The 14,455-nt window shown below is 41.6% G+C and overlaps 1 protein-coding gene across 1 annotated transcript in view; it reads right to left on the reverse strand.

Annotated features, from left to right (window-relative positions):
• LOC139757108 (uncharacterized) overlaps nucleotides 1-14,455 on the reverse strand; it is a 120,910-nt gene that overhangs the window by 37,376 nt on the left and 69,079 nt on the right. Inside the window, exons 18-19 of the mRNA XM_071677201.1 lie at nucleotides 13,093-13,230; nucleotides 12,225-12,369 (exon numbers count right to left, since the gene is read on the reverse strand). Coding sequence (XP_071533302.1) covers nucleotides 12,225-12,369; nucleotides 13,093-13,230 — 283 coding nt within the window. The remainder of the gene's footprint in view (nucleotides 1-12,224; nucleotides 12,370-13,092; nucleotides 13,231-14,455) is intronic.

The raw sequence follows: 14,455 nt of genomic DNA on the forward strand, positions 1-14,455 counted from the left end.
CAACCCCGGTATACCACATCGATCCAATTCACTCTATTCCTTGCCCTCCTTTCACCCTCCTGCATGTTCAGGCCCCGATCACTCAAAATCTTTTTCACTCCATCTTTCCACCTCCAGTTTGGTCTCCCACTTCTCCCCGTTCCCTCCACTTATATCCTCTTGGTCAATCTTTCCTCACTCATGCTCTCCATGTGCCCAAACCATTTCAAAACACCCTCTTCTGCTCTCTCAACCACGCTCTTTTTATTTCCACACATCTCTCTTACCCTTACGTTAATTACTCGATCAAACCACCTCACACCACACATTGTCCTCAAACATCTCATTTCCAGCACATCCATCCTCCTGCGCACATCTCTATCCATAGCCCACGCCTCGCAACCATACAACATTGTTGGAACCACTATTCCTTCAAACATACCCATTTTCGCTTTCCGAGATAATGTTCTCGACTTCCACACATTCTTCAAGGCTCCCAGGATTTTCGCCCCCTCCCCACCCTATGATCCACTTCCGCTTCCATGGTTCCATCCGCTGCTAGATCCACTCCCAGATATCTAAAACACTTTACTTCCTCCAGTTTTTCTCCATTCAAACTTACCTCCCAATTGACCTGACCCTCAACCCTACTTTTTATTTCCACACATCTCTCTTACCCTTACGTTACTTACTCGATCAAACCACCTCACACCACACATTGTCCTCAAACATCTCACTCCCAGCACATCCATCCTCCTGCGCACAACTCTATCCATAGCCCACGCCTCGCAACCATACAACATTGTTGGAACCACTATTCCTTCAAACATACCCATTTTCGCTTTCCGTGATAATGTTCTCGACTTCCACACATTCTTCAAGGCTCCCAGGATATTCGCCCCCCTCCCCCACCCTATGATCCACTTCCGCTTCCATGGTTCCATCCGCTGCTAGATCCACTCCCAGATATCTAAAACACTTTACTTCCTCCAGTTTTTCTCCATTCAAACTTACCTCCCAATTGACCTGACCCTCAACCCTACTTTTTATTTCCACACATCTCTCTTACCCTTACGTTACTTACTCGATCAAACCACCTCACACCACACATTGTCCTCAAACATCTCACTTCCAGCACATCCATCCTCCTGCGCACAACTCTATCCATAGCCCACGCCTCGCAACCATACAACATTGTTGGAACCACTATTCCTTCAAACATACCCATTTTCGCTTTCCGTGATAATGTTCTCGACTTCCACACATTCTTCAAGGCTCCCAGGATATTCGCCCCCCTCCCCCACCCTATGATCCACTTCCGCTTCCATGGTTCCATCCGCTGCCAGATCCACTCCCAGATATCTAAAGCACTTTACTTCCTCCAGTTTTTCTCCATTCAAACTTACCTCCTCAATTGACTTGACCCTACTGTACCTAATAACCTTGCTCTTATTCACATTTACTCTTAACTTTCTTCTTTCACACACTTTACCAAACTCAGTCACCAGCTTCTGCAGTTTCTCACATGAATCAGCCACCAGCGCTGTATCATCAGCGAACAACAACTGACTCACTTCTCAAGCTCTCTCATCCCCAACAGACTTCATATTTGCCCCTCTTTCTAAAACTCTTGCATCCACCTTCCTAACAACCCCATCCATAAACAAATTAAGCAACCATGGAGACATCACACACCCCTGCCGCAAACCTACATTCACTGAGAACCAATCACTTTCCTCTCTTCCTACACGTACACATGCCTTACATCCTCGATAAAAACTTTTCACTGCTTCTAACAACTTGCCTCCCACACCATATATTCTTAATACCTTCCACAGAGCATCTCTATCAACTCTATCATATGCCTTCTCCAGATCCATAAATGCTACATACAAATCCATTTGCTTTTCTAAGTATTTCTCACATACATTCTTCAAAGCAAACACCAACGTATATATATATACATATATACATATTGGAGGTGGAAAGATGGAGTGAATAAGATTTTGTGGGATCGGGGCCTGAACATGCAGGAGGGTGAAAGGAGGGCAAGGAATAGAGTGAATTGGAGCGATGTGGTATACCGGGGTTGACGTGCTGTCAGTGGATTGAATCAAGGCATGTGAAGCGTCTGGGGTAAACCATGGAAAGCTGTGTAGGTATGTATATTTGCGTGTGTGGACGTATGTATATACATGTGTATGGGGGTGGGTTGGGCCATTTCTTTCGTCTGTTTCCTTGCGCTACCTCGCAAACGCGGGAGACAGCGACAAAGCAAAAAAAAAAAAAAATATATATATATATATATATATATATATATATATATATATATATATATATATATATATATATATATTGGAAAGGATGACAATTTTGCGCGTGATCAAGATATTCCTACGAGTCCACGGGAAAAATGAAACACGATTAGTTCCCAAGTGGACTTTTGTGTAATAATCACGTTATCAGGGGAGACACAAGAAAGAAATATAAGTCAGCTGATATACAACGAAGAGACGCAGCTAGGACGGCATTTGGTAAACACGTGATTGTCCAAGACAGACAACGTGCGTATCATTAACTTATTATGTGGACAAGAAGGGGAATTGTTTACAAATTTGATTAACAATAAAGCTATCCAATTTGTATAGACCTTCACCAATATCAAGGTTATAATTCTTTGTGTATTCAATAATAGAAGATTCAATGATATTTCTCGTGTTACTGGAGTTAGAGTAAATAACTGAAATGGTATTACTCCAGTCAATACAATGATCGTAGTTTTTAACGTGATTAAACAAGGCACTTGATTCTTGTCCTGTTCTTATACTATGTTCATGTTGCTTAAGTCTATCAGAAAGATCCTTACCAGTCTGCCCAACATAAAACTTATCACAGTTTCTACATGGCACTTTATAGATGCATCCAGAGGCATAAGTTTGTTGAGTATTCCTGGGAAATTATATGGGAGGGTATTGATTGAGAAGGCTAACGCATCAGATTGGGGAGCAGCGTCGCCTTAAAAGTGGTAAACGATGTGTGGACCAGGTCGTTACTTTAAAGAATTTACGTGAGAAATACTTTAAAAAACAGATTGATTTGTATATGGCATTTATGGATCTGGAGAAGGCATATGATAGAGATGCTCCTTGGAAGATCTTAAGAATACAAGGTATGGGAGGTAAGCTACTAGAAGTAACGAGACGCTTTTATCAAGGGTGTAAGACATGTGTACGAGTAGGAGAGGAGAGTGATTAGTTCCCAATGAAAGTCGGTCTGCGGCAGGGGTGTGTGATGTCCCCAAGGTTGTTTAATTTGTTTATGGATGGGGTGGTTAGAAAGGTGAATGCAACGATTTTGGAGAAAAGGGCGAGTATGCATTCTGTTGGGGATGAGAGAGCCTGGCAAGTGAATCAATTGTTGTACAGCACTGGTGGTTGATTCGAGTGGGAAAATGCGGAAGTTGGTGACTGAAACTGTCTGGACATATGGAGAGGTTGAATGAGGAAAGGTGGACAAAGAGGATATATGTATCATAAAGGGAGGGAACTAGAAGCGGGAGACAAAACTGGAAGTGGAAGGAGAGAGTGAAAAAGATTTTGAGTGGTCGAAGCCTGACGTTCGTGAGGGCGAAAGGCGTGGACTTAATAGAGTGAACTGGGGTCGACGTGCTGTCAGTGGCCTGAACCAGGGATGCGAGACGTCTTGGGTAAACCATGGAAAGGTCTGTGGGGCCTTTGGTAATTTCTTTATCTTCTTCCTAGTTTCTTTTGATTTCTGACTGAACCTGTTAATTATTCATATATGCTTCAGTGGAATGTTGCTGTGCTGGTGTTTATGTTATCATCTTGAAAACATATCATTCCCTTATCCCCATGGATGGAAGTACAGTCATAATCTTAGCTTTGTAAAATTATCGTCGAATATATTCGGAAATTCTCCAGGTCTTGTCTTATGACAAGTTTAGTTGATATTATTCGTATCGCGTTTTCTATCATCTTTAAAGTGTATTGCTACTATACATGGCTACTGCAGAGCTGAATCATTACAGTGATAATGAAAACAGTCAGGCATAACACGGTCATCTAATGGAGGTGTGTGTGTGTGTGTGTGTGTGTGTGTGTGTGTGTATAGAGCTTAGGAGAGACAAGAAGGGTCCTGGGCTGCTTTTGATTCTGGTGTCAAGCGAAATATCTGACCTTGCGAAAAAAAAAAAGTGACCTGCCGTAATACTTTAGATATCTAACGGTGTTTGGCGACCATGCAAAATATATGACCATCAATATATCCCATATATTCTCGCTGTTTGATTGATTAGAACTGTAACATTATTGACTGTTGGTATATTCCGTCATCATTGATTCTAATTATACCTATACCACTTACAGTATGGATTAATTTGTAACTTTATGTGTCTTATATACGACGATCGTGGAAAGCACCTTCAAGGACTCACCACATGAACCATACGTTCTTCAGATTTCTACGTTACCAAAGAAACTAAATCTTCATGAAATATAATCTCCTTCAGCATCACTGGAGCAACATGGAAGCAAAGAAGAGAGAAGCGAGATTAGACTACAGGAGATATAACACACGAGTGATATAACGATGTGGTATGGGTGGAATTGCCAGCAGACATTCAAAGGGCGAGAGCCATCATTTTTCAGTTCATTCCGGCATCAAAATCGCTCGAACGTCCCCATCAGAGTCGATGTTATGGACAGCAGGATCCCACAGAGACCAAATCACATGAAAACAAGAAAACTGATGAATTGTCCAGTATATAATAGAACCCCTAAAGCCACTGAGGAACCGATGCAATGCGCACTCTCCATCCCAATGCATCCTAGTGTGCATTGCGCACTTAGTCGGTATTGATATATTCCGCAGGTGAGACGTTTCATTTATAACATCGTACTAAACCTCAATTAAGCACACGCGAGTTTTTCCCCGCCTCTGTAATTACCACAGGTGCTGCACCACTTAGCTTTTTGATTAGCCTGCGTACACACCAAACGAGTCGGGTCGAGTCGAGTCACCAGAGTCATTTGACTCGAGTTTAAGTGTAACTTAATGTAAAGCTTTACTATGGCTGCATTCACACCAAACAAGTCGAGTCTACTAGTCATCCCTCATCAGCCTCTGCTGAACGAAAAGCCACAAAGAAACCTGGCAAAGTTAATACATGAAATGCGAAATGCGTTTCCTGGGAGAACTGAGAGGAAACTAGCAGTAGTGAGTAGACTGACCCAGACCACCTCTTTCTACCGAGTGTATCACCTATGATGAAGCAGCTATCACCACCTGCTGATAACTATGTATAAACAAACTTGAATTCCATCAAAGTTTTCGAAGGGAGTTGTTCTCATCTGCCCAGGCCCTCATGTACAGGGCAATTACTAGAGGCAGCAGAATACTTACTCAATGACACCATCACTCGGGTCCTCCAACCCAAATACTCGATATTCAGACTATCCTTATCTTTGAGGTGTATCTCGGTTACAGTATCTAGAATCATTTTTTTGTTCATTTTTTCAACATAATGCTTCATAGAGTTTTGTCAGCATTATCCTTTAAATATTACTTTACCTGTTTATATCATGTATGACATCAAATACTACCTCTCAGTATCATGTCTGAAATCAAATACTACCTGTCAATATTATGTCTGAAATCTAATACTACCTCTCAGTATAAGTCTGAAATCAAATACTACCTCTCAGTATTATGTCTGAAATCAAATACTACCTATCAATATTATGTCTGAAATCAAATACAAACCTTACCTTAGAAATATGGCTATTCTTTATATAATGGGACGTCTGTAGTTAGACATGCCTGTTATATCGACTAGCTTCTTGAAGTTTTCTGTTGTCATTCTGAAAAAACTGTAGAATGTGTCTGGATTATTTAGGAGATCAAGAAACAAATGACTACAATCACCAAACTCTGGTCTCTTGGTGTTCAGTTCCTGCACCTTTTTCTTCGCCGACGAATCCACAACATGTCATGTAATACAACAAGAGGCTATACTCCCTGACACCTAACACCATACTGACAAATGTGATTCTTCTTGACTCTTTCATTGTGAATGGAAATGAGTCATTCTGACTCGGGTCAAATGACTGATGACTCTCGACTCGACTCGTTTGGTGTGTACGCAGCCTAGTCAAAAAGCTAAGTGGTGCAGCAGCTGTGGTAATTACAGAGGCAGAGAAAAACTCGCTTGTGTTTAATTGAGATTTATTACGATGTGTGATAAATGAAACGTTTCACCTGGGGAATATATCAATACCGACTAAGTGCGCAATGTGCACTGGGATGCATTGAGATGGACAGTGAGCACTTGCATCAGTTCCAGATAATCTGGAATGCAAACGAAGAAAAGACGAAATCGCACAGAAGGAAACAAGGAACATAAAGTATTTGAAGAGAAAGTCACCAGAAGTACATACAAGACGTCAAAGGTATTAGCCTCATACGCGAAGCAGACCAGGAAGAAAAACAAAGAGCCGAAAGATCATGCCTTTCAGGGCCAGAAAATACGAAGAATCGAACCCCCAGAGAAGATTTTCGAGATATACATACACAGGCGACGTAGAGCAGCCGCCATCAGTGTCACCTACTGCAGCGAACCCTCCCCATACCAGCCCCACGAGATCTGAGAGAATTAGGCTAATGAGTGAGGGAGGAGCACCTGACCATGGGTCGGGGTAACATCTGGATACCTCCCATGTTTCTCCTCACCCGTCTCCCAACCCAGTTCCTCTGCACTCGACTTATATGCTGCCTCCCGGGACTGGCCTTTAGTTCAGTCGCCAACTTCCTACGATGAAAAGGTAATTTGCTTTCCTCTGAATGTGCCTTATGCATAAGCGAAACGTGTACGTTGAATGAGGAATTATAGAGGAGTTGCATTCACCCATCTGAAATAAGAAAGGCTCCGAAATTTATAGTAAATATTTTCAAGAAACTGAGTAACTGCAGAAATGCCGTGGATAATAATAATGATATTTATATATAGCATAGCCCAGTATCAGCCTTCCCGACTACCATGCAAAAGGTCCTTGGGTTCGGGTCCTGGCTGTTTGAGGGTATTATGTGATTAGTATTATGGAGGTTTGTATGTTCTATGAAGGTGCACGTTCCTGTGCACTTTGATCGTATATATATATATATATATACATATATATATATATATATATATATATATATATATATATATATATATATATATATATATATATATATATATATATATATATATATATATATATATATATATACTGTATTGTTGACTGGTTGGTAAGGTTATTTAATGTATGTATGACTCATGGTGAGGTGCCTGAGGATTGGCGGAATGCGTGCATAGTGCCATTGTACAAAGGCAAAGGGGACAAAGGTGAGTGCTCAAATTACAGAGGTATAAGTTTGTTGAGTATTCCTGGTAAATTATATGGGAGGGTATTGATTGAGAGGGTGAAGGCATGTACAGAGCATCAGATTGGGGAAGAGCAGTGTGGTTTCAGAAGTGGTAGAGGATGTGTGGATCAGGTGTTTGCTTTGAAGAATGTATGTGAGAAATACTTAGAAAAGCAAATGGATTTGTATGTAGCATTTATGGATCTGGAGAAGGCATATGATAGAGTTGATAGAGATGCTCTGTGGAAGGTATTAAGAATATATGGTGTGGGAGGAAAGTTGTTAGAAGCAGTGAAAAGTTTTTATCGAGGATGTAAGGCATGTGTACGTGTAGGAAGAGAGGAAAGTGATTGGTTCTCAGTGAATGTAGGTTTGCGGCAGGGGTGTGTGATGTCTCCATGGTTGTTTAATTTGTTTATGGATGGGGTTGTTAGGGAGGTAAATGCAAGAGTTTTGGAAAGAGGGGCAAGTATGAAGTCTGTTGGGGATGAGAGAGCTTGGGAAGTGAGTCAGTTGTTGTTCGATGATGATACAGCGCTGGTGGCTGATTCATGTGAGAAACTGCAGAAGCTGGTGACTGAGTTTGGTAAAGTGTGTGGAAGAAGAAAGTTAAGAGTAAATGTGAATAAGAGCAAGGTTATTAGGTACAGTAGGGTTGAGGGTCAAGTCAATTGGGAGGTGAGTTTGAATGGAGAAAAACTGGAGGAAGTGAAGTGTTTTAGATATCTGAGAGTGGATCTGGCAGCGGATGGAACCATGGAAGCGGAAGTGGATCATAGGGTGGGGGAGGGGGCGAAAATTCTGGAGGCCTTGAAGAATGTGTGGAAGTCGAGAACATTATCTCGGAAAGCAAAAATGGGTATGTTTGAAGGAATAGGGGTTCCAACAATGTTGTATGGTTGCGAGGCGTGGGCTATGGATAGAGTTGTGCGCAGGAGGATGGATGTGCTGGAAATGAGATGTTTGAGGACAATGTGTGGTGTGAGGTGGTTTGATCGAGTGAGTAACGTAAGGGTAAGAGAGATGTGTGGAAATAAAAAGAGCATGGTTGAGAGAGCAGAAGAGGGTGTTTTGAAGTGGTTTGGGCACATGGAGAGAATGAGTGAGGAAAGATTGACCAAGAGGATATATGTGTCGGAGGTGGAGGGAACGAGGAAAAGAGGGAGACCAAATTGGAGGTGGAAAGATGGAGTGAAAAAGATTTTGTGTGATCGGGGCCTGAACATGCAGGAGGGTGAAAGAGAGAGTGCATGTGGAAGCGCACTTTTCATAGAACACATAATGCCCTAAAACAGCAAGGATTCGAACCCGGCACCGTTTGCGTGGTTGCTGATACTCTAACCACTCGGCTATGCTCGCGCCTAATAGGGAAATGACTATTCGATTATTAGTAATCGAATATCCTTCGTCTCACGTCCATGAGCAAGACCCTTTGTGATCTCTGCAATTCATTTGCGCTACCATTCACAGGATGAGCATGGGTGTACAATAAACTTGCCGGAGTTACCGGTACAAATCAAACAATATGTCACACGAGGGAAGTCAGATCGAATCCCCTTCCCACCCTACCAGACAGTGACGTCAAGGATGCAGATCATGGGGGCTCATCACACCTCGGTCTAGAAATAGCTAGCTGGTCACCAAATCACACTACTACTTGAATATGAACTCCATCCGAAACGAAATGGCGGAATTGCATTGTGAACACGTTGATATCATCAGTCTAACAGAAATAATTCTGAACACACACACACACAAAAAAAAAAAAAGCTTTGATTTTCGAGTACAATCTATCAGACTACACATTATTTGTAAGGGAGAGAGACGGTTGAGGAGATGGAACTACACTGTATGTAAAATCTTACCTAAACCCCATCGAAATTCAGACTACAACATCTGCCGCTGTCGAACACTTGTGTGTGTGTTCACATTAGCACAGAATCTTCCAAACTTTAATTAGTCAGTCAGCAGATGTTAACACTCATGTACGAGAGTTAACAGCGAGCAATACAGGTTAAAGTCTCGGTCATTCTTGGGGGATTTGAATCTTCCAGAAATCAACTGGCAACCTATCTCAGGGGTAGAAAGTAAATCTGCTTGACCATCATCTTCGTCGAAGACAATTTTCTCCACCAAACCGTCACCACGCCTACGAGGGGAGCTAACATACTTGATTTTGTCCTCACTTCCCAGGAGTTCTCAGTAAGTAATACCCATGTTGGAGAACATCTAAGCACATGTGACCATAACATGGTTAGGTTCGACTTAACATAACCGACTTCCCTAAAGCCAGTCCTATTACCCTTAACTTTAAAGGGGCAGATTATAACGGGCTGCGCGACGCATTAGAGTCTCACCCTTGTTGGTTCATGCCCAGAGGAATTATGGGCCAGTTTTAAGCGTCAGTTTATGCATCATTCAAGTCATACTTAGTCCAGTGCACGACATAAACAATAAAACCAACGACAATCTTCAGTGGAACTCCCAATATATTGCAAGAGCTATACGGCGCAAAAATAAATTCTATAAGATTAAGAAACCAGACAATGACCCAAACTGTGCAACGTAATATAACATAATCAGAAGGCAAGTGGAAGATCTGATCAAATAAGCCAAGAGAGAATACGAGGCGAGTATTGCAAGAGATTGTAATAGAGATCCTAAAAGATTTCATAGACATATCAATAATAAGAAACAAATAAGGAGTGGAATAGGACCTAGAGAAAACCAGAACGGGGAACCCTTTGTGGACGATAAAAGCCTGGCTACAACCTTGAACAAGTCTCTTTTAGTTCTGTATCTATGCTAGAAAAAGCAACGGCAGTAAACAGCACTCACGCGATATAATAGTTTACCATCATGAATAAAGAAGCACTAACGCACACGAAAGACTCATAAGAATTAGTTATGAACGTCAAACACGAAATCACCAGACAGTTAGCCTACATTTCTAATAAATCGCTTAGGAAGATATAGTCCCACAAGACTGGAGACTGACGGATGTCACACCCTATATACAAAGAGGGAGACCGCAAATTGCTTGGCAATTGCCATACCATTTGCCTCAGATCAAGTATATGAGATACAATCGTAGCCTACCTGTAACAACACAGCCTGATCAATAATACACAGCATGTGTTTAGAAGACGTAGATCATGCCTTACAAACCTCCTTGAATTTTATCATACATTATTCAATACCCACGACGAGACCAAAGCGATAGATATAATATTCCTCGACTTCCAGAAAGCATTCACGTTAACTTGATGCATCAAGTCCGGGCCTTGGGGGGTTACTGGTTGCACAGGAAATTGGAGAGAAGCCTGGTTACGTGATGGGAAGCAGAGTCGTTATGAATGGGGAATCATCATCGTGGTCACTCGTTAATAGTGGAGTCCCCCAGGGACCCGTACTTGGGCCTACACTTTTCATCATTTACATTAACGATATTGACATAGGGCTAAATAACCCAGTGTCCATATTGCAGATGACACAAAGATCGACAATACCATGATAACTGAAGAAGATAGACTAAGATTGCAAGAGGATAGATAAAGTCGTTGAATGGTGTAGTAAATGGCAAATGCCATTTTACATCAATAAATGTCAGCTGTTACAAGTAGGAAACTTCAACAAAAAAGTTTTATGAACTGATGAGCCACAAGATAAAGGACACCCCTAGTGCAAGAGATCTATTGGCCACACTCTTCAGTAACTTCAAATTCCCCAGCATTGCAATGAAGATGCCAAGAAAGTAAATAGGATGTTATGATTTATATAAAGAAAGTAGAAGAACATGAGAAAGGATGTAATATTGCCACTAAACTTAACTCTAGTTAGATCAGATCTTGGATATGCAGTGCAGTTCCTTCCCACCTACTTAAGCAAGGAAGCAGAGCAGCGAAAAGCAATTAAATTGGCTCCTTCCTTGCGTAACAAACCATATAAGGAGAGACCGAGAATCAAGTTTGTCTTCCTAAGCAAGTGGTGCCTCCGGGGCAAATCGATAGAATGTTTTGAAATACTTAAACAATTCAGCAACGTCGATATTGAAAATATCTTTACAGTAGCTCCAACACTACCGACGAAAGAAAATGGACTAAAACTTCGAGGTCACCGAGTTAATCTGGACTGTAAGAAATATTTCTTTACCAACGACATCACTGATGCGTGGAATGATCTCCTAGAAAACGTTGCTCAGAGCGACACCTAATATTAATATCTTCAAAAGTAGGCTTGAACATCACTTGTCACTCTTCGATACCGAACAGTTCATTCAATTTGTCGTTATAACGCCGTGGTATAACATGCTACCTTCTCAGCCATTTATCTCGCCCTGGCCATGCTTCAGTAACATACTAACATTGATTAACCCATGTTACCTGCTTTGAGAGAGTAATTAAGAATTACTGTGTCATTCTCCAACATCAGGAATAACATAGGCATGGCAAGTCGTGAGGCTGGAGCTCAAATTTACCCTTACTATTGTCTTCATAAACAGAAAATTAAAGGATTCATGTCGTTGGTGATGGGATGCATGACATATTCATGTTTATTCTACCTTATGACTTTTCTATAAAGAATTCCTACAGGCATATGTATTTCAGCAAGGTATTGTTCTACCCGTTTCCGTCCGGCGTGTGCCAGAGTTTAGCGGAGGATGGGGAGAAAGCCTTTACTTTAGTATCCTTTTCTTCCACTGCTTTTAAGGGACTGCAGTTTTTTCAAGATAGTGTTAACGCTAGACCACCTTGTTTGGATCTTGGGTCTCTTTGGTTTGAGTATCTATTAACTATCTAACGCACACACTCTCTCTCTCCTACCATAAACTTGGCAGACTACGGCGGGGAGCTGCTTCTTACAGCCCACAAACTGCCAGGTGCTGTCCTCGAAGTCATCTGTCGAGGAGCCCCAGGCGATGCACATCGCCTCTTTTCCCTCCAGGTTGACTGGGTTGTAGGTAGCAGGCTGGAAGAGAGTGAGAGCACTTGAACATTCATATTCTGTTCATCCTATAACTCATCTGCCTTCAGTACGTAAATATCTACTCGCGAGAAACGTGCAGTATCGGTTACCAAGATGGATTTATATATATTGCAGCCATTTGCATTACCAGATCATGATATCAGCACTTGAGAAATTTGATAGTATTAAGAAAATTCAGTGAATGAAGATGAGAAAAGATAGTATGAACAACTATCGTTCTCTTACAGTTTTCTGTCAACTATGTCTTTCCTTTAAGATAGAATAACATCTTGCACGAAAATATCAACTGTAGAGTTTAGGAAAATATTCAGAGTCAAAGGCGGGTCAAAGATTCACTATGAGACCTGCTAAATCTCTGATTAGAATTCAGTCGTGTTCAGCTCTCAGGAATGACAAAATCAGAGCATTAACTGCATCAGTTCGATGAGATTACTGAACCTAGGATCCATTTCGCGTGCAGAAGTTACAATGCAGCTGTTACCGCATGTATGAATGCAGTATATTGAAGACACTAAGATAGTCTCGATGATTATTTCCGATAATTGTGAGCGACTGAATCCAATGTTCTAACACCAATTTCGACTCTTGTTCTTATGTCACCTATGTCACCTAAATCATGGATCAACGTCCACAAGTGGATCCTAGCTGGCTGGCTTAAAGAACTAGAAGGAAAGTTCAGAAATACTCTAATACTTTGCTACTGACCGGCTTGAAACTGTTGCCCGCTCTGTAACCCAAGAAGAAGCGGTCGGTGCTCGCCGCCAGCCTCTGCAGGAAGTAATGTTGCCGCCAGTTCGATGGCATCACCGGCACGAGTCTCTTGTCAAAGCACGTTTTAAGAGACTGTGGGGAGAGAGAGGGAAGTAGTTAATCTTACGTCATGCTGGTAACGCTCGAATTTGGCTCAGCAAATCAGATGAAACGAGAAAGTTGAGAGTAAATGTGAAAAAGAGCAAGTTATTAGGTTCAGCAGGGTTGAAGGACAAGTTAGGTGGGATGTGAGTTTGAGCGGAGAAAAATTGGAGGAGGTGAAGTGTTTTAGATATATGGGAGTGGATTTAACAGCGGATGGAACCATGGAAGCGGAAGCAAGTTATAGGGTGGGGGAGGGGCGAAGGTTTTGGAAGCGATGAAGAATGTGTGGAAAGAGGGAACGTTATCGTTTCTTAATAATCCTTTCATAGTAATCTGGTTGATTATAGGATGTGATTTAAAGTTACCTGGGAACATATTGAAAGTTCTTAGTATTACCAATTAGGATAGATCAGTGACGTTACGTGTAGCATAATCAGATGAGGGGTACAACGCGACTGGGTTGTTAAGGTCTGCTGGTACAGGATATTTTCTGCATACACTCTAAACACTTGTCTCCATGACTCCGTATCACCATACGAACCCAAACTTTCCTCGTCTGTCTCTTTACAGTTTTACTAATTTATGCAGCATTCTAATTGTTCCTCCACAGATATTCCTCTATTGCTATTATTTTGAATTCGCTCCGAATCGCAGAAATTCATTCGAGGATTGTATAACATTAACACTACACGTCTTCCTTCCTATTTCTCCTACCATCATGTATTGCCTGAATGGGCCATCCTCCACCACTTCTTGGAGAGACTATATTTTATCAAGAGGATCAATGCTCTTCTTTATTTGCCTTCTCTGTCCTCCTTACCAACATGTACCCATCTGAGCAGTGTAGGTGAGATTTTATCTCCGTAGGAATCTTTGTTTCCAAGACCTTAACATCAGGTGTGCTTTCTCTTATACGATCCTTGAACTCCAGCTCTATGCCAATTACAATACATCCATCAGTGCTTGAATACATGCCCTTCAGTCTGACATACTTCCCCAACACTCCTCCCTCTTCTGTGGTGCTTTCTAGGCTGCTCCATCTTCTTGCCTCATTTGGAGTCTCCAGGTTTTGTCGTCTAGCTATATTCTTTGCTTTTCTCCCTCCCTTACTTTGATTTATCAATTTTGAGTAATATCTCTGAATTTTTCCTTATCTTTTAGTTTCTTTGCTTACCTGAGTACCACCAGGCTTGATAACTCCAAGTTAAACGTT

This window comes from Panulirus ornatus, chromosome 24 (genome assembly GCF_036320965.1).
Source record: "Panulirus ornatus isolate Po-2019 chromosome 24, ASM3632096v1, whole genome shotgun sequence".
In the NCBI taxonomy this organism is placed as follows: Eukaryota; Metazoa; Arthropoda; class Malacostraca; order Decapoda; family Palinuridae; genus Panulirus; species Panulirus ornatus.